Below are 25,020 nucleotides of genomic sequence, written 5' to 3' on the forward strand. Positions count from 1 at the left end.
AAGCAGAGGCATTTGCTCGCTTCTGCTCGAAGAAATGTAGCGTTGCCGGTCCGGACCTTGTGGAGGCTGACCTACCGGACCCTGCTCCCTCAGAGGCTCCACCTCTTCGCACCATCCGCTTCCGCCCACAGGCTGTCCGCCGCCTCCTGGCAAGGCTCGACGTCTCCAAGGCTACCGGGCCTGACGGTATTTCTGCTCGCGTCCTTAAGGAATGTGCTCATGAGCTCGCAGAGCCACTGTCCAAGTTATTTGCTTCATGCTTCCGGTCTGGAGTGCAACCTAGGATGTGGAAGACGGCCAACGTGGTTCCGATCCACAAGCGATCTTCCCGCTCAACCCTTAAGAACTACAGGCCCGTATCCTTACTGTGCATAATCTCGAAAGTAATGGAAACTCTTGTAAACAGATGCATCGTGAACTATTTTGAAGACCATCATCTGCTCACGTCGCACCAGTTTGGATTTCGCAGAGGCCTCGGAACATCGGACGCTTTGCAAGCTCTCCAAACTGCCTGGGCAAACGCTGTGGGCTGTGGAGGGGCGGCTCGTATCCTTGCTGTGGACATCGCAGGAGCGTTTGATCGTGTCTCGCATGTCGGCCTCCTCCACAAGGTACGTAGCCTAGGCATAGATGGTCCGCTTCAGAGATGGCTGGCGTCATACCTGGACACCCGTTCCCTACAGTGCCTCGTTGGAGGGCGGACGTCATCTACGTATACGACCTCCGCTGGAGTCCCCCAGGGAAGCATCCTTGGACCAACGCTTTTCCTGGCCTACGTCAACGACGCGCCAGATGTTCTCGCTGACGGCGCCAGCTTGGAAGCCTATGCGGATGATACAACTTTGTACAGCTTAGTCACCTCCCAGCAGACCCCAACAGTCGGCGCGCAGTCACTGCAGGTGTCCGTTGACCGACTGCACGAGTGGGGTCGTACATGGAAAGTGATGTTTGAACCGACCAAATCCCAGGCCATGACAGCCACCCTCAGACGCACCGGCTTAGATCTCCCCCCACTCCTGTTTGGTGGCTCACTGGTGCCCGAGACAACCACCATCACCCTCCTTGGTGTGAAGGTGGACGCAAAGTTGACCTTCAGCGATCACCTACGCTCCGTAGCCACCCGTGCACGCCAACGGCTTGGGGTCCTAAACAGAGCCGCCCACATACTCACCCCCGCCGGCCGGACGACCGTATACAAGGCGTTCGTACGGCCAGTCATGGAGTATGCGCCTCTTGTATGGATGGGAGCTGCGCAGAGTCACCTCCAGCGTCTGAACAATGTTCAGCGCCGCGCGCTTTATGCTATCGGCCCTGGGGCACACCTACCCAGCCTGGCCATCCGCCGCACTGTTGCCTCGCTTGCCTGCCTGTACAAGCTGCACTACTTGCCTGGTCCTCCGCAGCTGCTCTCTGTGTTGCCACCGCGCCGCGTCATCTCTGCCAACCCCAGAACTCGCAGCGAGCACGGTGCTGTCAGTGGCCATGACCACCAGCTCCAACACCAGCTGCCTGCATCTGCCCCGCTGGCACTGAAGCGCTCGTTCCCACACTGCAGCATCAGCGATTGGAACTCCCTCCCTGCCGCTCTCCTATCCCAGCCTCCCCACAGCAAGAGAATGCAATCATTCAAAACGAATGTTTACCGCCATCTTCGCAGCACAAACTGGCTCTGGGCAGTCGATTCCCTATGAATAGTATGACGCTAAGACAGTTTCTCCCCCACAATCGCTCGTGTTAAGCCTTGGGTTTTTGCATCTTTCTCACCTGTACAGCTCTATCTTCTTCTTTTTCATTGTTTTTGGTGCGTGTTTTTGGCCGCGACGCCGAGACCTCAGGTCGGCAGAGTCATCAATGCCCCACCATCACTGCTGCGTCTCGGTGTAGCGCCTGCTCATTAGTTGTCACGTTTGTCCTAGTCTCCGTACCATTGTCTTTCCTTATTCTTTTCGAGCTGGTTATGTGAACGTAGTAAAAAAAAAAAAAAAAAAAAAAAAAAAAAAAAGCTATGCAGAAGACGTTACTTCAGTAACGTCTGGCGCTAGCCAGGGTCCACACAGCTTTAATTTGGTGTTTGTTTGTTTGTTTGTGTCACGCCTGGCGCTATCCCGTATCTGTCCCGTACTGTACCGTACCAGCAAAGACAGCTGGCCACAATATTTTTGTTTGTGCCATCCACATGCCTGGCGCTTTCCCGTACCTAGTACCTGTCCCGTACCATCAAGAGTACGGTACCATCAAGAGAATGAGTATATATTCGAAGTGTATCGGGGGAATGCATTCAGTGCAGTAACATTTTGTGTGGATTTGTGTGCGAGGCCGAGATCCCACTAGCAGGCTGGCTGGGCCGCCTGTCGACCAGCCCGGGAATCGCATGTAGGCCGATAGCATAATAATTATAACGTATCTACGGATCTACAGTCATGTAGATCTATAGAAGGGAGTCATAATATTATTATGTAAACGACTCCCTGCTGTATGGGGAGATTTTCTGAAAAAATACGAAGTAGGGAGACGAGTAAATGCAATCAGAATGGATGTTAGTTGCCGTCAGTATAATAATAATAAGAAGAAGAACGCCCGTGATCGGCAGAGTCAGCGCCGGACCGCCGGTCCCAGGAAACGTCAGAACAGACATCCCGTCGACTCCAGAACGCCCGTGATCGGCAGAGTCAGCGCCGGTCCCATAGCTATGCAGAAGACGTTACTTGTACTTCAGTAGGGAGGTTTAGTCCCACGTAATCCGTGGGTACTTTACGTGGGTGTACCACGTGATACTCAATGACCCACGTACAGACGTTTTCTGATTCACGACATACCGTGTATGGAGGCTCACCCACGTTCCGCCAGAACGTGGGTGAAAATCAGAATGGAGCGCATTGTGCGAGCTGTGAGGGTGCTCAGCTGAAGAAGTTTCCGAAGCACGAAATCAAAATATTAGATGAGCTTCTAAGGCCGGGGTAGCTTCGTCTTTGACCAGGTTTTGGCCTTTAGCTTTATGCTTTTGTTTGTTCCGTGTGACTAAACACAACATTGCAACGTGGGTGCCCTTCATCCACTTTACGTGGATCACCCACGTACGCGTTTCCGTTACGTGGGAACTAAACCTCCCTAGTATCTCATTGAAACGTTCAATGATGTAGCTAATCAAAGGAAAAAGCATTTCCATCAGTTCTAACAACATGCACGATGAGCTAGGCAACAAAGCATAGCGCAGGGCTATGAGCTTCCAAGCTCTCTCGTTTGGTGTTTGTTTGTTTGTTTGTTTGTGTCACGCCTGGCGCTATCCCGTATCTGTCCCGTACCGTATCGCACAGCTGGCCATTTGCTGGCTCCCGTATCTGTCCCGTACCGTACCGTACCATCAAACACAGCTGGCTACAAACAGCTGGCCACAATATTATGACTCCCTGTGTGTTGCAACTGTGCTTGAAGGGGACGGTTGCACTTTTTGTAGCTCTGTTTTATCTGAGTTTTCAGTCGTTCCTCTTACTAGTCTTGCCAAGGGGGTGGCTCTGGGTCGACCAGAGTTGCCCCTGGCGTATTTCTGCATTTGCTGGGGCGAGGGTTCCGCGACGCGGTCGCCAAGGCAGTGCCTTTTCAGTCACGATCGTTGTCGTCCTCGTCTCTCCATTCGCGGTGGTGTAGCTGACCCCCGAATGGTTTCAAACTGCGAAGCTCGGAGGAGTACAGTGGTGGCAGAGGCATTAGCTGTGAGTGGAGACGGTTGCTGGAGATGGATGGTGATGCAGGGAGAAGAGTTACGCTGCCTGACGCCGCTTGGGAAATTGTTTGAACCTGCAATTTCAGTTCGAGCGCGGTGGACTTCTAGACGATGTGTCCTCATGGCTGTTTTTCAACGCTTGGCCTATCGCTGATATCCCTGCGTGGGATGTTCTTCCAGTGGAGTCCAGGGGGGACTTCGGGTGCCCACACTCCATCACCTGGTTGATTGTTTCGGAACTGCAAAAATAATTATTGTTTCCTATTTTGTGCGCATCTCTTGTCATCTCTCTTTTCTATACGTCGCACACCAGATGTACTACTATCGCCGTCTTTCTCTTGCTTTCTGTTGCCACTGTCCCTCATCATACCCATGCTTGGGTGTTGGGCGGCGTGACCCGTTAGGGTAGCTGCCAATACAGTACGACTCCCTGATGTATAGAGAGACTTTCTGGAAAGAAATAGGGAGACGAGAAGGAAATGAAATTAGAATGGATGTTAGTTGCCGAATAGGTGATAGGATGCGTCAGCAAAAACATACTTTGGAAGAGAGATCCCGTCGTCTCCAAAATAGGCGTGAACGGGCGAGTCAGCGCCGGTCACAGGAAACGTCGCCAGAGTGATCCCGTCGACTCCAGAACGCGCGTGCTCGGCAGAGTCAGCGCCTTCCCAGGAAACATTTCCATCAGTTCCCACAACATGCACGATGAGCTAAGTAACAAAGCATAGAGTAGGGCCCTGAGTCTCCAAACTCTCTCGTTTTGCCGTTTCTTCTTTCACTAATAATAATATATAACCAGGTGTGTACCTGAAAGAAGTAGATTAAAAGTAATTCTTGTTGATTTCACCGCGCCTACCACTCGGCTACCCATTACATTGGTGTCAGCGGTGTAGTTTTAAATAAAACAACGTGATTCGACCCCAGGCTCCGATGGCTCAACCCGCTACAGCTCCGTGCGACGAATCAAGACGAGAATCATGTTTCTTGCCTTCCTCGGCCTGGCACTGCTTATTAGCCTGCAGCTCAGTCAGGGTGCTAGCGTGGATCACCCTTCTCTCCGCACGGGACACACTGGAGACTCCGATGGCGATTCCAAGCGACCCGCTACCTAGATGTATACTACCGGTGGTGATGGCGAAGCTGATGAGGACGACAACAGGCAGGCTGGTACCCAAGACAAGGAGGGTATTCCCCAAGACCAGCAGCGTTTGATTTTCGCCGGCACGCAGTCAGAAGCAGGAGCCCACTCTTCATTTGGTACTTCGCCTCCGTGGTGGGATGCAGATTTTCGTCAACACTCTTCCTGGCTATACCATCACTCTTTACGTCGCGCAAAGCAATGCTATCGACAATGTGAATACCACGATTCAAGACGAGGAGGGAGGTCATTTGTCTGACGCTGAGCTAGCCGCTCTGAGTGACCGGCTCAACCAAGATGAAGATAAAACCTGGCTTGCCCTCGGCCGTAGCTTCAGCCGCCGCCGTGGTTACTAACGCTGATTCTAGGTATGGCATTTTCTTTCCTCTCTTCCTTCAGTCTCCCTGTTCTTTTCAGTCTTCCTTTATGCGAGTGTGTGAATCCAGTGTAGTTTGGTAGGCGTCTGATCATGGTGAGCCACGGTTTACCCAGCTAACGTGGGACAATGTGTGTGACAACGCCCCTTATAGTTATAGTGTATTCAGTTCGGTTTTTGAACTGCGATGTTCCTGGCGGGTTGTGCCAGCGTAGTGCAGCAAGAGTGCTGTGGTTTTTCAGGTCCTATTTGGAGGACAGTTCTTTCCCCTTTTGACCCCGTGAGATCGTGTGAACCTGGTGTGCTTCTACTTTATGATTTGTTATCAGTTCATTTCTTCTGTCTACTCTAAACGTTATCATTTCCGATATAATTTGCCATCTTCCGGTTGACGCTGTGTTCATAACTCTTCACTAATTTTTGAAAATCACGAGGGCGTGATTATCTGTAGGAAGGGAGGGTGTAGTATCCCTGCCCGACCAATACGGAAGCAGTACGGAACTAATACGGAGCTTTGCCTGATGTATATTTAGTGTATCTCCGTATGTAAGCGTACGGTGTCTGCTGCATAAAAGCGGCTGCGCATTTCTGTTTTGATGAATATGAGATTTTGAGGGAAAGAGACAAACGGGAAAAGTCTGAAGAAAAAATTGACTGTCGCCACCAGGACTCGCACGAAGGTCATTATTTGTTTTGGCCTAATAACGAGCTATTCAACCTCCAGGTGTGCACCGGAGAGAAATGCAGTTATTTTGCCGTTTCTTCTTTCACTAATAATTATATAACCAGGTGTGTACCTGAAAGAAGTAGAATAAAAGTAATTCTTGTTGATTTCACCGCGCCTACCACTCGGCTACCCATTACATAGGCATTACAGCCGTTTTCGTACGCATTCGACCTTCATGCCAGTTTTATATAACTATATTGACTTGAAAAAGACGAAAACAGTATGGTTCCGCTAGGGTGGGCGTTTGCTGCGAAGTGGGCGTTTGTAGCGTCTCTGAGGGAAATCCTTAAAACCCGCACGAAATCGCCAAAATTGACTCGATTGCCAAAAGTTGAAATCTGCGCATTTTGACCGTTCAATTTGTCGCCGCTCGATCATACCATGTCGTATCGCACATAACTGTATATCCCTTGAGAGCTAAGCGCAAGACCTCTCTAGTAGGGTTTTAACCCTAGCAAACCGAGATATTTAAATAGAGATACGACAGTTTATACACTGGTCTATTGCCAGCGATACACATGTACTGGACATTGTAGGCAGAACGCGGCCATGGCCAATCGGCTCATACTGAAAAACGCGTCAATGGCATGGAAAGGGTTAATGTTTCCAAGCTCCACTGGAGCCGACTTCATTCCATAAAATATTTCATTCCAATTTGGGTTGCATGGTTTAGGTCCACCTGTTTTACCCTTAATACTGATGACTCATGGCCGAAAATAACATGTACAACAGAACGGACTGTATTGATTTAAAAAGATATGTGAATACAATGTCCGTCCATTCAAAGGCCATACACCTACCTACCTTTAGGCACATAACGTTGACAAAGGTGACGAAGTGAATGGTTTTTGTCCCACGTCCGTAATCTGAAAATTTCTGGCTGATAATATCCGTATATGTAATCATCCTGAATCGTTGGAAAATGTGATGCCCATGGAAGTTGTGCCGTGACGGGCGACAATGCAGCTTCCCATTTCCAAGCAGTCCAATTTCCGGCGCTCCATGTACCAGTCAGGCCCACCCACGTGGCGGATGTTCCCTTTGCTGTCGAGTTAGCACATGTCAGCTGAGCCATTGTATGAACAGTAGCCAGTGATCCGCCAAAAGACCGACAGGATATGTTGGCATCCTTCCAGGTTTTTCCGTCATATCGAAAAGTCCAATCGACTTGCCAAGTGCTGGTGCTGGTTTGAGCACACGCATTCCATTTTACTGCACAGAGGGAATCAATTCAAAACATCTGAAATTACATTGGATGTTATGACAACATATTTCATTTTAAGTTATGGATAATAATAATAATAATAACATAAGGACGGGAAGAGTGTGTTGCCCCTACATGGGAGCTCGCGGTTTTCCTGCCGACTTCAATTCTCACTTGACTGACTCACGACTGACATCCAGAGCACACGAGAAGTCCATCGAACCGTCCACTCGGCAAACCTGCAAGAAAGCACCACTCCCTGCTGAATACACAGTGTTTCGGGGAGTTCAACGCTCATCAGTTGCCCTTGCGTAAGCTGAGGAAGATTGTGTCTGAAGAGCACCATTTATATAGTGCTCTCCAGGCACAAACATCATTAGGGATCCAAACTTACAGAGACGCTGTGTTTCCAGCGCGACAAACACCTCGTGAACACCAGATAGCAGCATGAGTCAGTGTCGCTCATGGAGGTGCTGAGCAAGCGCTGAGCACCGTTGGCCATTCACAATGGTGTTGCCTCCAAACCATCTAAGGCGCAAGCTCGCGCTGGGGACAACAATCACATGTAGGGAGCAACACACTCTTACACTACTTTCGCCCAAGTCGCACCAACCTCCTCTTGATAAGGAAGGGAAGGTGACTGATCTATATGGCGAAACGATTGTCGTGTGAAACTGCTGTTTGTTACCTCTGCTTATTTTCCCTCCAACGTTACAGTATCATAGTCGAAGTGCAGTGCTGTTTTACTGCTGCGTTCGGTTTTGCATGATTCTTGTTCGCATAACTTTCCTTTTTCCTGATCTTTGCATCTTTCGAGCCAAGCAAGTTGTGTGGAATGTTGCTTTGCGTCTTTGAATCGTGGCTTGACCGTATTGTTAGGTACCACCTCCCGTACATTTCTAGCTGGCCTGCATGCACTTGCGTACGCACCTTTTGTCTCCTTTTGCTCCGTTGGCCTGGGTAGCTACTTGCGCGCCCATATTTGCCATAGCTACCCAGGCCCTTTATCTTGCCGTTTAGACTTGATCTCTTTCTCTCCTTTCTCACTCTTCAATGTAGTCGTCTCGTTCGTCTTGGTCTCTTGTCTCGTCGTCTACTAGTATAATAAATGTCTTTCCCACTAACCTGTTCCCGTTGTAATGTCTGGATATGTCGTCAGTCGTCCTGTTTCGAACTCAACATTGGCGCCCAATTATTGATCGACCCACGACCCTGAGATCATCCCATGCCCAGCCGTCCTCAACCACCATTCGTCTCGTCTTTGTCAACCTCGTCTCGTCCATGTCAGTCTCGTCTCTCCTACGCCAACCTCGTCTCGTCTCTATCAACCTCGTCTCTCCTACGCCAACCTCGTCTCGTCTATATCAACCTCGTGTCGTTCAAGCCATGCAGGTCAGCTACCTTTCTCTCTTTCTTTTTTTTGTATGCGTTCCTTCTTCGTCAAATAATTTATTTTCGTGAATTTTTTGTTAGTGTGTGTGCGCGCGGGTGTCCTTCATTAATATTAGGGGTCCGAGGTGAGCCACGCTCTCTTATTTATGTCGTATATTAAAGTGTAACTAGGCTCTATTAGCCGTGCAAAATACTAGTCATCAGAATACAATTCAAGTCCCTCGTCGAACTCCAATAGTTATTTTTTGTGCCATGTTTTGAAGGGGCGTTTGGGCCCGTTGTTATTGGCAATGTACACACTATAGTATGAGTAGTACAGGAACGTTGACGGTTGTAATGATCTGTAGTGCATTTTTTTAGTACACACTTTTGTGAGGCCCGTGCGTTGTGTGTGTGTGTGTGTGTTTTTTTCTCCTTCAGTCGTTTTTTTAAATCTTTTTCTCTCTTTTTTTTCTCTCCGCGAGGACGCGGGATTTTTTCATGGAGGGGTGGTATGTTAGGTACTACCTCCCGTACATTTTCTAGCTGGCCTGCATGCACTTGCGTACGCACCTTTTGTCTCCTTTTGCTCCGTTGGCCTGGGTAGCTACTTGCGCGCCCATATTTGCCATAGCTACCCAGGCCCTTTATCTTGCCGTTTAGACTTGATCTCTTTCTCTCCTTTCTCACTCTTCAATGTAGTCGTCTCGTTCGTCTTGGTCTCTTGTCTCGTCGTCTACTAGTATAATAAATGTCGTTCCCACTAACCTGTTCCCGTTGTAATGTCTGGATATGTCGTCAGTCGTCCTGTTTCGAACTCAACAGTATTATCCAATTGCCTTGCCAGTATCGTTATCGACCTGCATGAACATCCGCCATAGTCCTTCATAGCTGAGAATTTCATCTCGTGCTTAACTTGGTATATTACGTGGAAATTCGATTTCTGATGGATCGACTTCATCAAGAAAGACTTAACATGCATTAATCTCTCGCTTCTGGATGCTGTGCAATCTGCTTCTGATAGAGCTGCTTGGCTCAAAATTGTCAACAGATGCGTTGACCTCATGCAATGAGTGATATACGAACTGTCATTATTATTATTATTATTATCCGTTTGTCTCTTTCCCTCAAACTAGTGAAGATGTTATGACTTGGGGCTCCCCGCGTGCTAGAGTGTACGTGAAGTGTGTGGGTACAGTGAGGGCTGTTTCCCACCCGCCTGTGTGAATTCACAGGAAGTGTGAGTTACGAAGTCTGAAGAAAATGTTGAACAGTCTCCGCTGGGATGGCGACTACACCATAGCTCAGTGGTTAGAGCATCGCTAGCTACAAGCGAGGGTCCCTGGTTCGAGTCCTGGCGGTGACAGTCAATTTTTTCTTCACACTTTTCCCGTTTGTCTCTTTCCCTCAAACTAGTGAGGTTGTTATGACTTGGGGCTCCCCGCGTGCTAGAGTGTACGTGAAGTGTGTGGGTACAGTGAGGGCTGCGTCCCACCCGCCTGTGTGGATTCATAGGAAGTGTGAGTTACGAAGTCTGAAGAAAATGTTGAACAGTCTCTGCTGGGATGACGAGTACACCATAGCTCAGTGGTTAGAGCATCGCTAGCTACAAGCGAGGGTCCCTGGTTCGAGTCCTTGTGGCGACAGTCAATTTTTTCTTCAGACTTTTCCCGTTTGTCTATTTCCCTCAAACTAGTGAAGATGTTATGACTTGGGGCTCCCCGCGTGCTAGAGTGTACGTGAAGTGTGTGGGTACTGGGAGGGCTGCGTCCCGCCCGCCTGTGTGGATTCACAGGAAGTGTGAGTTACGAAGTCTGAAGAAAATGTTGAACAGTCTCTGCTGGGATGACGACTACACCATAGCTCAGTGGTTAGAGCATCGCTAGCTACAAGCGAGGGTCCCTGGTTCGAATCCTGGTGGTGACAGTCTATTTTTTCTTCAGACTTTTCCCGTTTGTCTCTTTCCCTCAAACTAGTGAAGATTATTATTATTATTATTATTATTGAACTATTATCGAAAATCTAAGTTAGAGAAATAACACTAGGAGCAACAACAGTAAAAATTTACAATTGTGAATTTTAACAATCAAAGCGAGAACTGAACAAAGGAGAAAGGAAGGAAAGACAACGTGATAACACATAACAGCAGTACATTACACCTAGAACATTAACGGCCAAGCTTGGCCGCACTAAACACGACGTTACTTGAACAATTTCAACCCAATTATACTATCTTTCTGTACACACAAATTAGGCTTGTACAGACGTTGATAGATAGCTTCCAACACTTTTAACTGTAGTCCAAAACCATGACGACCACGGCACAATACAGTGAACGAAGAGTCGGAATACGCACCGCAACAATCAGGACTAGCCAGCAGATGATTGTACACTGAAGACTTGCTACCACGAAAACTACGCACAACACTAACACTCTCACCGGCACTCTCACCATCACTCCCATCACTGCTCTCCGACTCACTGCTCCCTCCGCCGTCCGTTCCATCCCCCGCTTCCTCTCTCTGTCTCGTCCATCCCGCCTGACCGGGTCCATTGAACTCAACTCGGCCGTCCCCCTGCTATCACGTCCCTCCTTTCGCCCTCGTCCGCTGAGTGCGTAGCTTCTGTTGTAGTTGGCTGTTGATCGTCTTGGTCTTTCAATTATGGGCTTGGATGGTGGATTAGTTGTGGTTGCTGTAGATTGCGTTGTTGGTGTTGGTGTGGGAGTTACTGATATGCAAGGTGGGTCTTTTTGAGTCGGCATTTGTAGTGTTAATGCAGCTGTCAGTGTTGCTCGCGGTCTGCCACTGGCAAGCTCCACCGCCGCAAGAACCGATGGCGGAGGATCAGGAGGAGGCAGTGGGACCGGGATCGCAAGCGGCACCGCCTCAGCCAAAGCAGCCGGGGGCACTGACGAGAGAACCACCGACGGCCGGAGCAAAGGCGGCGACACAAGCCGACCCGATGAGCCACCACGCCCATTCTCCTCCACCACTGCCACCAACGACGGCGGAGCAAGCACAGTATGTGAGCCAGGATCCTCGGGTTGTGTAGGCAACGGCTGTGTGGTTACTGGTTGTTTTCTAGGTCGCCCTCGCTTTTGGAGCTCGTATTATTATTATTGCAACGAAAAAATTGGAGGCGTATTCAATTTCGAAAGAAAAGGTGGAAAGATTGAAAAATTGTCAGTTCCTGGGCTGCTCTGGGATCTGAGCCACTCGCCCAAGACTCATTGTGCCCAATTTACATGTAAGCAACGAAATCACACTGAATACAAAAGGAAAACCAAATCTAGTCATGTCCATATCTTTTGCGTTTACACGGAGACGAAACGCAACCAAACGAAACGAAACGGAACAAAACGGAACAAAACGGACTGGCCTCGAATCGTTTTCTAATCGTTTACACCAGAACGGCAAAATCATTTGGAACCATTTACACGGAAAACGGGCGATCAGGCTGGAGTTAGCACGTGCTGGCTTGGCGCAAGGGCGAGAAGTAACACATTACCAGGAGTTGACACGTGGTGGTCGAAAGGGTTGGGTATTTCCCGCAAAATATAGTCCCACGCGGAATGATTTTTTTATGACCAATTGTCTTCATTGTTCTCATCGTTTACACGAGAACGAAAACGTTTTGAACACGTTTCAAAACACTTCAAATTGCGTTTCCATTTCGCTCCTTTTAGGTATCGCTTTAGGGCGTTTTCGTGTAAACGATAGTGATAAGCGCAACGATTTCGTTCTCTTTAGGTCGTACTTTGTTGTCTTGTGAACACGAATCGATTCAATTTTTGTCGTGCAAACGCAGCCTAACTCTCTCTCTCTCGCATTACGCGCTGTTCGTTATAAAATCATTGAGCGCAACATCACGCGCCGTGTATTACAGGATAATTCGGAAACCAGCACACGGTGGGCTGGGCTGTAGTTTTGGACGACTTGTTTTTCTTCTTGCTGTTGCTGCTGTCCCCGCAGAGGCTGTTTGTTGTTGCTGTGTGCGTGTGTATGTGGGTGTGCACGTGACTGTGCATGTGACTGAGGTGCGTTAGGGGTGGGGGCACATTATGGTGTGGCTGCACACAGGAGTGAGAAAGAGAGTAAAAAAGACCGTGTATTACTGGATAATTCGGAAACCAGCACACGGTGGGCCGGGCTGTAGTTTTGGACGACTTCAATCTTGAGTGTATATCCTTTGCGTTCTGTCGGATGATGTTCCTTTCCCTTAGAAACTGTGAGTTTGTCGCCTCCTGTTGGGAATTCCCTAGAATAAAGAATAAAGAATAATATTAACTGGTTTTGAGGGAAAGAGACAACCCGGAAAAGTCTGAAGAAAAAATTGACTGTCACCACCAGGACTCGAACCAGGGACCCTCGCTTGTAAGTTGTAGCCAGCGATACTCTAACCACTGAGCTATGGTGTAGTCGTCATTCCAGCATTATAAGAATAACATTTCATAATAATCAGTGGTTAGAGCATTGCTCATAGCAAGCAGGGTCCCAGCAAGGGGACTCTCCGGTTCGAGTCCTGGTGAGTCTGGCGTTATTTTCTCATTTCAGGCAGTCCACTTTCCCAACTGATCCTTTGAAGTGCTTTGTCCGGTTAGAGACTATTTTGGCAGAAAGATTATCGTGAGCATGCTATTGACATAGATACATTTATCCACAATCTCAAATTTGACATTCACTGATTTGTCGGAATGAAGCAAACGGAACAAGAGATTTTCTATCATAGAAACCCATTCAGATGTCCGCTGACAATAATGATTCGAGATGTCCAGTTACCTCCCAGCCAATCCTTTATCCATCTTCAACTAAAATTTCCAATATAATGTGCACTACCATCAAAAGTTACTTGTCATCCAAGACACATCTAAGACGTGCTAGAGCGAATAACGAGTCAGTTGTAGGACGTCAATACGGTAGTTAATTGTCGTGCAATTTTATCGCATTAACTGATTGTTTTACATAAGAGTAATTGGTGGCGTTAGTGGACAATATGATGTAACTTGTAGTTCCTTGGTCCTTGTCTTTGCCATACATTTATCTATTGTGTTCTGCTGCATCTGGGCATGGCAAGACTTCTTCCAGGTATGTGTTGCCTTGTGGTGGCATCCAGAAGTCAGCATCGGAGAAGACTGGTCTGTCCGTATCTATTTTTGATGGACAGCGAACTCTCCTCCAGTCAGGCAAAGCGTTGAAGACGGATGTTCTGCAGGAAGTCGCGGATGATTTCATCGACTGGCTTGACAGACTGCGCTCAAAGTCAATCGTCCGTGTGGCCCATGAGTGCAAGTGCTTTGATTGCAAAGTCCACCTCCGCCAGTTTGCTGCATGTGCTTCAGTTGATCCGCTTCTGGAAGCTGTACACGCTTGCGGGAAACAAGAACGGGCACCGACCACTGCCACAAACGCACCAACACAGGTGAACACTACAATACGAACGACCCAACGAACCTCAAATCCAAGGCGGGTTTTGGCACCACTCTGTTGTGTTGGGCACGCACACCAATTATTCACCACTACTACTCCGCACATGCACACAGGACTCACAACGCCGAACTCTGAAAGTAGTGTAAATAAAAGGACTGATACTTGGTAAACAGTTTCCTCTGAGACAAAAATGCGATAATACTCAAAAAAGGACACACTTCAGGCTCATTACAAACATCTTGAAAGTTTTTGTCTTCACAAGTATACTTTCAAGCCTTCTCATCAGGATACTTGGAAATGAATTAATTACCTAAGGATAGAGAAAACAACAACTCAATCTTGGGAGAGCTAATCAACAAGGAGATATAGAACCGGAACTCCACGGAACCGGCGGGGGCAGGGCAAGGCGAAGTGGAGAAGCCCGGCTGACGTGTGCGAGTACGCACGCGGCGGGGTCAGTGGGGCTCCGGCCAGCAAGCGTGGGGGCGATAATCTGTGCAGCAAGAGCAGCATGCAGATAAAGCGGAAGGCAAAAGCAATGCGCATTCTCGCAATAATGACCCGTAGCTGATAGGGCATGACGTCAACACAACTCGTGAAAATGCCTACGCAAAAATGTGTTCAAAAGTAACAGTGAGCTGCGATGCAGGAAACGATCTCTGCGATCAGGCAGACCATAAAACAATTTGAAACTAGACAAATTGACAGTCAATGAGCCAGCTAAAAAGGACACATGAAAGTAGCAAGAAAAGAAAGGAACAGAGCAGGTGCGGAGAATGCAGAGTATGGATAGAAGAACAGAACGGTAAGCTAAATGTCAAACGAAGAACACGACGTTCAAATTCAAATCTATAGTTCGAAGCAATAAATGGTCGTGCAAAATGGTCTCAAATACTTCAAATACTATTCTACTTCAGCAGCGTTTCTTTCTTCAGAACTGTTTGCTATAGTAAGTCGTGAAAAGCCATGACTCTTACTGGGTTGCCACAAAGAACAATGCATTGTACAGTATGGAAAAAGAAAAAAAGAATAAAGGTGAATCATATTAGATTCGAACTCTATCGGTGACCATGCACATAGTGAGATTTATGGCGAAAACTTTAAACTTACTTTTATCTTGAAAACCTAAATTCAATGAAAACCATTTTAAAACTTGAACATCTGCAAAAACCTAGCCGAAAATCTCACTTGGTGATGCTTTCGTTTCGCTTTGCCCGTGCAAGAGGCCCTCTCACGAGCAAGGACAGGTGACTAGCATGCCATCATTAATCCTGGCATCGTAAAAATCATATTGCTGATCAAAAAAATCTTTCAGATTTTGATTCTGATCTTGATTGTTGACCGACTCGATCAGATCCATCGATCTGCCATATCACGCAAGCATATTTCTTACACTTCTGAAGAGCTTTTCTGCTAGTGAAATCGAGTCGCTCAGGGGAGGATATGCTTGTTTTTTGGAGTGACAAGGGTTCTCAGTGCAAGTTTCTTGTCAGACTCAGTGGAGGTGACCACGCGGCAGTGTTGCGCGTACTGTTGTCTGGAGTGGTACCTTGTGGAGGAGCTAGAGGAGGCGCTTTGCGTCGTCAAGTAGGAAATTGGCCATGTCGCAATGTGGTGAAGTGAAAATAATGAATTTGTGTTTTCCGGAAAACATGAAACACTTTTTACGAGTCAAGTTCGGGGTTGTAGTGGAGATAGTCCACTGTCTTGCAGTGCATCAGAGAAGCCTGCCCAGAACAAGTTAATCTACCTACTAAGTTCACCCTGTATTCAGATGATACAACAGTGCATGACCACAGCCGGACAGCAGTTGAAGCAACCGTAGAGAAATGCGAACCAATCTTCGCAGAAGACAACTTAAAACTAAACATCAGCAAAACACAATTTGTAACAGCTACAAAGTCAGATGCCTCCTGGAGGTCGGTCAAACTGTTGGGTTCTCGTCTGGGGTCAGCGGAGGACATTGATGCACGTATCATAGCAGCGAACCGGGCATTTTCCAGTGTATCATGGAAATGCCATACCCAGCAGTCCCGCTTAAGCATGTTCAACTGTCTCATTTTGCCAGTTCTCCTATAATTATAACTGCGCGCTATGGACTCTAACAAAAGCCTTAGAAAGCAAAATTGATGTATGGCACCGCCGTAAACTCAGATACATACTTGGAATCATCTTTCCCAATAAAATTTCAAATAATGCTCTTTATGCTAAAACTGCTCAATGCCCAATAAGTGCAGTCTGTAGACGCCGGCGCTTATTATGGTTTGGACATGTCATTCGTAAAGGGAAGGACGCTGTGTCCTACAAAGCACTTCACATGGCAATGAATATAACAGATATACAGAAGCCCAGAGGTCGCCCACTGACCAGATGGGTAGACAACATTAGGAATGACCTTTTACTTCTCAATATGTCTCTTTTGGAAGCGGAGCAACTTGCCTCAGACAGAACGCACTGGCTCGACGTTGTCGACTGATGCATGACCCTCATTTGATTTTTCATATGAGCTATATGCGTGCTGTACTATTATTATTATTATTATTATTATTTTAAAACGAAGGTAAGTTATGGGTCGCAAATATCCACGCAAACACACATCCAGTCATAATAAGGCACTTGTCATAAGTATCCGAACGTTTTCGGTCCCTTCTCATCAAGGATTATACAGGGAATGGCTCAAGCTGGAAAGACTAAAACTTATATAGCGTAAAGATAATTAGATAACAACACTCGTGACAAGGTGGAAAATTATCAAGTTCAGCACGACACAAAACTCGAAGGAAAATAATAATAGTGACAACAACATAGTGAGCAAATTAAGTTACATTGTTACCACCTCGACGAGGAGTAACGTCAAACAATTGTAGCGACAACACATTTTCTTTCTGTACGCAAAAAAAGAATTGTGGAAGGCCGCGGAAACGCGAAGAGACAGATAGTGGTGATGCCACGAAGAGGCGAGATGACGGGACATTGGAGGAGACAACACCCAATGGAGCTAAGAATCGCACTTCGTCAATCAAGCAACATCTGTCAGCCCGTACCAATTGTCGTGAGTTGTACAGTGATAATGTTTTCTCAATATTGTCACGTGGTAGATGTGCGTTACATTAGGCTGTGTTAGAAGCTTTGTATATCCGTAAGTTAGATCCTGAACCTTGCGTACAGAAAGAAAATGTGCTGTCGCTACAATTGTTTGGTGTTACTCCTCGTCGAGGTGGTAACAATGTAACTTAATTTGCTCACTATGTTGTTGTCACTATTATTATTTTCCTTCGAGTTTTGTGTCCTGCTAAACTTGATAATTTTCCACCTTGTCACGAGTGTTGTTATCTAATTATCTTCACGCTATATAAGTTTTAGTCTTTCCAGCTTGAGCCATTCCCTGTATAATCCTGGATGAGAAGGGACCGAAAACGTTCGGATACTTATGACAAGTGCCTTATTATGACTGGATGTGTGTTTGCGTGGATATTTGCGACCCATAACTTACCTTCGTTTTAAAGTATTATCCGCCTCCGACCTCCTTTAAAAAATTATTATTATTATTATTATTTTAAAACGAAGGTAAGTTATGGGTCGCAAATATCCACGCAAACACACATCCAGTCATAATAAGGCACTTGTCATAAGTATCCGAACGTTTTCGGTCCCTTCTCATCAAGGATTATACAGGGAATGGCTGAATCAGGAAAGACTAAAACTTATATAGCGTAAAGATAATTAGATAACAACACTCGTGACAATGTGGAAAATTATCAAGTTTAGCACGACACAAAACTCGAAGGAAAATAATAATAGTGACAACAACGTAGTGAGCAAATTAAGTTACATTGTTACCACCTCGACGAGGAGTAACACCAAACAATTGTAGCGACAACACATTTTCTTTCTGTACGCAAAGTTCAGGATCTAATTTACGGATATACAAAGCTTCTAACACAGCCAAATGTAACGCACATCTACCACGTGACAGCATAAAAGATGGGCGTGACAGCATAAAAGATGGTGAAAGACCCACACGTAAACCACCGAAACTGACAAAGGATCTGTCGGCGTCGGAAAGGGTGACGAGAAGCCAAGTGAAAATACGGACTGATGAGGACGAACGTACAACGACAACGGAAGTGACAACAACAGTTAATATTCGAAAACGTGGTAGACCACGAAAACTAACCTCAATATCGGACACCGGACAAGTTGGAGTAAGAAGCTCAATAGAAATCCGCAATGGAGGAGACGTAACGGAAAGGACACCGGGTATTGCGCACCCAACGGTTAGTGTCAAGAAACGTGGAAGGCCGCGGAAACGCGAAGAGACAGATAGTGGTGATGCCACGAAGAGGCGAGATGACGGGACATTGGAGGAGACAACACCCAATGGAGCTAAGAATCGCACTTCGTCAATCAAGCAACATCTGTCAGCCCGTACCAATTGTCGTGAGTTGTACAGTGATAATGTTTTCTCAATATTGTCACGTGGTAGATGTGCGTTACATTTGGCTGTGTTAGAAGCTTTGTATATCCGTAAATTAGATCCTGAACTTTGCGTACAGAAAGAAAATGTGTTGTCGCTATAATTGTTTGGTGTTACTCCTCGTCGAGGTGGTAACAATGTAACTTAATTTGCTCACTACGTTGTTGTCACTATTATTATTTTCCTTCGAGTGTTGTGTCGTGCTAAACTTGATAATTTTCCACCTTTACACGAGTGTTGTTATCTAATTATCTTTACGCTATATAAGTTTTAGTCTTTCCTGCTTGAGCCATTCCCTGTATAATCCTTGATGAGAAGGGACCGAAAACGTTCGGATACTTATGACAAGTGCCTTATTATGACTGGGTGTGTGTTTGCGTGGATATTTGCGACCCATAACTTACCTTCGTTTTAAAGTATTATCCGCCTCCGACCTCTTTAAAAAAATTATTATTATGGAGTTGGCTTTATTTCACTCACGTTGTCATGACATGAGGTAAGAACCCCATCACCGGGCCAAAAGAGACCAAGGGTAATGAGAGAAAAAAAATAGATAAATGGCCAAAGCAATGAAGACCGAAGCAAAAAGGATTGTAAAAACCAAAGCAAAAATATTGAAAGCCGACGCAGAAACTGAGAGACGGACAGAAATAAGCAGAACGATGGAGGAGGCCAGGACATATTCGAATACAAAAAGATGGAGGAGGACAGGACATATTCGAATACAAAAAGAGTAATCACAAAAATGGACTACCAGTACAGGAATAGAAATAAAGGAAGAGATGAATGCCGGACATACTCAAATGGCAAGAGAAAAATCAGGTTGTGAGGACCGTCATACTGCACATTCATGGATGTCAAAGCAAATGCGGTATTGGAGGTTTATACGGACTAGCTCTACCCGTAACATGAGGAGCCTAATGCCGAATGCCAAGAACGGACTTGATAATGTTCAGCGTGCCCAGGATAGCACATTGCTGAGCCCTTTCAATGCGCAGAGTGCCTGCCAATGCCAACACAAAGTGTGACAGGGACACACCAGTCAGTCCACCAAGCGCCCCAACAACCAGGGGTACAACGCGGACATCATCCACATGCCAGATGCGCCGCAGCTCTTGGCAAAGGGGAGCGTACTTTGTTATTTTTTCGGCGATTTTTGTGGGAACATTCTGGTCCAATGGAACACTGACATCCATCAGCAGCACCTGTGTGCTGGACCGCAACACCAGGTCTGGACGGTTGTGGCGCACTTGCGTATCCGTTGGGATATTGAACTCCCACAGGAGCTTCATGTCAAGATTCTCGGTGACAGGCACAAGATGATGCTTCAGCGGGTTGCTTCCCGGCCGACCCAGACCATGCCGCTTGCATAGTGCCCAATGCACCAACTTGACGAGCGTGTCATGCCGTTCGATATACAGTGTTTTGGCTAGGGCTGGGCAACAGGCCACAATGTGATCACCTGTTTCTCCGCGAGTGCCGCAAACTCGACAAATGTCCACAACGTCTCCCCGTCCAATGACCGTGACCTGATAGTGCCTGGTCGCAATGGCCTGATCCTGTGCAGCCAGCAAGAGTCCCTCTGTCGCAGGCCTGATCGTTGGCGATTTCAGCCAGCGAAAACTCAAGCCCAGGTCCAAGCCAGCATCAGAAGCTCTTCTCCAGAACTGGCCATGGAGAGGCTTACCTTGGATAACGGCCAGGCACCGGAGAGCAACGGCCTTCTTGACAATGACTTTTGTGGCAGTCTCCAAGTCGGGTAGGTCAAGTTCACCCAGAAGTCTGGAGGCTTGACGTGTAACTGATTTTGACGGTGCCACATCATTGTCGTGATGGCGCTTAACAGCAGCCAACAGTGGCACGTTTGGGTGGGCTTGTAGGTACCGCGCCACCCGGACACGGGTTCTATCCAGGAGATCCCGGAATGATAGAATTCCTCGACCACCCATGTCACGAGGCAGGTGGACCCTGGCGGCAGAGTCCTTGGGGTGGCGGGCGTGTTCTTTAAACAGTGCTTGGCGGGTCTGTCGGTCGAGTTCCTCAATCTCTGCCTTTGTCCACTCAACGATGCACAGGGAGTAGAGGATGACTGGAATATTATTATGGGGGTGGCTTTATTGGTTTTGTGTTTGTATTATGCAGCATCCCGGGTCATTTAAGACCATGGGGAGTACTGCTGTTGTATGTGAAGAAAATGTAATAAGGAAGACTGAGAAAAAAGAAAGAAAAAAGAGAGAAATACTGTGAACAGCAAATCTACAATGATGCATGTACAATCTATTATACAACTAATCTGCGAGAATGAGACTTAACACAAGCAGGTACAGTAATAGCAAGAGAGCTAAATCAGAAAACAAAATCCGTTGAAAAGTAACCGTCATCAAATCTGAAATCGAGCCCTTCAGCGACACAATAGCACTGAAGGCAGCAATATAATTCTTCTCATTCAACATCAGTGAAGCACCGTCAAAACCGGTGAATGGGGGCTGATGGTTTTATTGTTGTCTTTTTTATTGGCAAGTGATTAATATTACGATCATAATATTATTATTTTCTGCAAATAGGTGCTTCAACTAATAGTTCGAACCATGGGCATTCGCAAACCAATGTAACTTATTAGAGTGTAATTATTATTTCATTTATTATTATTATTATTATTATTATTATTACTATTATTATTCACTAGTTTGAGGGAAAGAGACAAACGGGAAAAGTCTGAAGAAAAAATTGACTGTCACCACCAGGACTCGAACCAGGGACCCTCGCTTGTAGCTAGCGTTGCTCTAACCACTGAGCTGTGCACTGGAATATCGAGGTGCGATTTCTCACAAAAGCGTGCAGAACACAATGTTTGTCAGCGCATTCATAAGCCGAATTTGTGTGTCCAGAAAGATAGTGTTATTACCCTAAAATTGTTCAAATAATTTTCTTTTGTGTAGTGTGGCAACGTTGTTGCCACTTGTGCCTAAATGTGTTTTGTAAACTTCTTGTTTATTATTGTTATTATTATCATTCGTTCTAACTTTTTTGTTTTTGTTGCTGATACACACTAGTCACGCTTAGTTCTTACTTGTATACCCTTGTGTTGTGCACGCTTTTGTGAAAAATCGCACCTCGATATTCCAGTGCTGTCATTGTAACGTGTCACCCTACCTTGATTGCTATATTATTTCCTTTGTTCTCATTTTGTTCTTTAGTACAACGGTGATTCCTGAAGAGTGTTGTACGAAAACTTGTTCGAATCATCTTTTTTTCCATTGCCCTTTTTCTTCTTACATGTATTTTCCTTACCCTTTAGATTGTTTCTTGCCTCGTCTCCATCGCTTACATTGTTAATAAAGTAGTCCACATGTCGCTTCAGCTCGTCCTACTTATTGCCATATTAAAATTATTATTATTATTATTGTTGAACGGCCTCTGCTGGGATGACGACTACACCATAGCTCAGTGGTTAGAGCATCGCTGGCAACAAGCGAAGGTCCCTGGTTCGAGTCCTGGTGGTGACAGTCAATTTTTTCTTCAGACTTTTCCCGTTTGTCTCTTTCCCTCAAACCAGTTAATATTTTATGACTTGGGGCTCCCCGCGTGCTAGTTTGTACGTGAAGTGTGTGGGTTACAGTGAGGGCTGCGTCCCACCCGCCTGTGTGGATTCATAGGAAGTGTGAGTTACGAAGTCTGAAGAAAATGTTGAACGGCCTCTGCTGGGATGACGACTACACCATAGCTCAGTGGTTAGAGCATCGCTGGCTACAAGCGAAGGTCCCTGGTTCGAGTCCTGGTGGTGACAGTCAATTTTTTCTTCAGACTTTTCCCGTTAGTCTCTTTCCCTCAAACCAGTTAATATTATTATTATTATTATTATTATTAACTGGTTTGAGGGAAAGAGACAAACGGGAAAAGTCTGAAGAAAAAATTGACTGTCACCACCAGGACTCGAACCAGGGACCCTCGCTTGTAGCCAGCGATGCTCTAACCACTGAGCTATGGTGTAGTCGTCATCCCAGCAGAGGCCGTTCAACATTTTCTTCAGACTTCGTATTATTATTATTATATATATTATAAACTCGGATGTTGAGCCATAAATAAATGTAGAAGAGAAAAGGACATATGGATGCGAGTTAAGAGTAACTCTCCATCACTGTAACATGATACTATATACAGTCAGAAAGTGCAATAACTAGGCACAAAACTGACAGAGTACTGAGACATTCGACGTCCGGACACCTAGCTTCAACACATCTCCGTAGCGCTAACCGACAGCCTTCCAACTTGGAAGGTTCAAGGTTATGGAAAGACCATAGAGGGGAAGGCAAGCGCAACGAAAACGAGCAAAAGCTACAGTCCCAACGGAACAAAGAATGTCGATTGTTACTGGACGATGACGAGACGAGTACGATATTTGACAAAGCGGTCTAACTACAATTCGAAGCAGCAAAGCAGCACACCACCCAACTTGGGTGGGTCATAAATATCAAAGATAAGTAAAGAAGGGGAAGCTTTGCGAAAACGAATTGTACAAGCCGAAAGTCAAACTCCTACAGTACTCCTCATGCATGACATTGTGATGGACTAGTTGACTACAAAACAAGTTGTTTCACACGACGTACGTTTCGCAGTATGGTTCGTGACGGCTCATCAGGTGTGCAATTTGAAACTCGGATGTTGGAAGGCTGTCGGTTAGCGCTACGGAGATGTGTTGAAGCTAGGTGTCAGGACGTCGAATGTCTCAGTACTCTGTCAGTTTTGTGCCTAGTTATTGCACTTTCTGACTGTATATGGTATCATGTTACAGTGATGGAGAGTTACTCTTAACTCGCATCCATATGTCCTTTTCTCTTCTACATATATATATTATAATAAAGTAATCCACATTATTATTATTATTATTATTGCAGTGCATGGTTCAGAAAAATGGACGCTGCAAATGTTTCCCGTTATGGCCGTTGAAAATCGGCCATGTTATAGATGCAAATTAGTGATATTTGGAGATGATGGCGATTGCCTATAGCGATGGTTCAATGTAGTTATGATGTGAAGACTAATGAGGTAAGGTAAGTTTGGCTAGGTGGTCGTTTGTTCTTTGTTCCATTGTGTACGCTGCACCAGCGCTCCCTTTTGATCCCAAGATTCAATTATACTTTGGGTCCATTTCGAGGTGGTCTCAAGTTCCAAGGTCTCCGTGTCAATACAAATTGTTCAAAGAAACTCTTTGCATGGGTGTTCTAGACCTCAAAGGAGAAGTTCCAGCAAACTTCGAGTGATATCAGAAAGAACGCCAAGCCCAGCTTTTCTGGTTTTCTTAGACCTGCTCTTTTGATATAAGGTGGCTAAATGGGTGCGAGAACAAACTCGCGCTCATGCCACCTCCCCATTCAATTCAGACACTCTTCAAATATGCCCTTTCCCAGTTTTTGATTTAAAAAAATCTTTACGTACAATTACAACGACGAAAAAAGGTGTTCCATATTTCGAGGATGTTGAAAAACGGAAAGGGGTGAAGAAACTATTCCGGTTTTTGAGTGAAAGATGCAAACGGAAAGGACTGAAGAAAAATAGCCACCGATGCTCTACCACTTTGCTTTTGTGCAGTCGTCATCTGAAATGTATCCTTGACTGTTACGACGGATCTCGAACAGGCGACCGTGACTTGTGGCCAGAAGCACTCTACCACTATGGATAAAAACACAAGACTCATTTATTTTTGGCTAGAAACCTATTTTTGGCTAGAAACCATATTTCAATATTTCTTCACACTTATAGTAAGCACATGAAGGCTTATAGACCGCGGCACTGAAGAGATCCATTTTGTTGACAGCTTTTCACTTGTACTAGCATCACTCTAAAATAAAAAAGTGGTGATTGCTGAGGTTCACCACAAATTCATAGAAACATATTCCATATTAATAGAAAATGTCTTACCGGCTTGTTGCGCGTCGCTCGCTCGCGCACACCAAAAACTGAGATAGATCAAAATCCCGGCGTACAGCCACGGCTGTATTTGTGATGTAGCCATACGTATCTCGGTTCAAAACGGCTGTAAACTTGTTCACTCTTCCATATGCTCAGAGAAGTAACCTCCACGTACCTTTGAAAATATTAGGGTTTGAGAGAATTCAAGCTACAAGCACGTAGGCATGATTTCTCGCGATGTCCGTGATACTAGAAAATGTTATCTGCACTCCGTGGGCAGCCTGGTTTTTCACCTGCTAGTACAATTGTAGACAGTACACATGTTAGTACATCTCTGGTTAGCTTCCTGCTCGACAGCTTATTATCACCTGCTTGGTTTCGTACCAACAGGAATTGACAGAAAAGACCAGTCTGCTTAGATTCGTTCAAGTCACCGTCTGTCACAATAAATGGAAAGTTGGTGCGAATGTTGGTTTGATTCCGTACAAAGTATTAGCCCTGCACTTCTACTTGTACTCTATTTCTTCTTTTTAGGCCGCGTACCCTAAGTCTTGTGGTTTATTCAGCATACATTACTATCTGCGGAGAACCAGGCGTGCACGACTCAACCTGCAGATGTCCTGGGCTGTCACTGGAGCACACGGAAAAGACCATGGAACAGGTCGGC

The 25,020-nt window shown here is 46.1% G+C and overlaps 1 protein-coding gene across 1 annotated transcript in view; it reads right to left on the bottom strand.

Moving 5' to 3' along the window:
• LOC135825992 (uncharacterized) overlaps positions 1-24,807 on the bottom strand; it is a 64,550-nt gene extending 39,743 nt beyond the window's left edge. Inside the window, exons 1-2 of the mRNA XM_065338625.1 lie at positions 24,363-24,807; positions 6,767-7,174 (exon numbers count right to left, since the gene is read on the bottom strand). Of these exons, the coding sequence (XP_065194697.1) occupies positions 6,767-7,174; positions 24,363-24,456 (502 nt within the window). The 5' untranslated portion in view covers positions 24,457-24,807. The remainder of the gene's footprint in view (positions 1-6,766; positions 7,175-24,362) is intronic.
• Between the last annotated feature and the right edge of the window lie 213 nt (positions 24,808-25,020).

The sequence above is a fragment of the Sycon ciliatum genome, chromosome 10, assembly GCF_964019385.1.
Source record: "Sycon ciliatum chromosome 10, ocSycCili1.1, whole genome shotgun sequence".
Taxonomy (NCBI): Eukaryota; Metazoa; Porifera; class Calcarea; order Leucosolenida; family Sycettidae; genus Sycon; species Sycon ciliatum.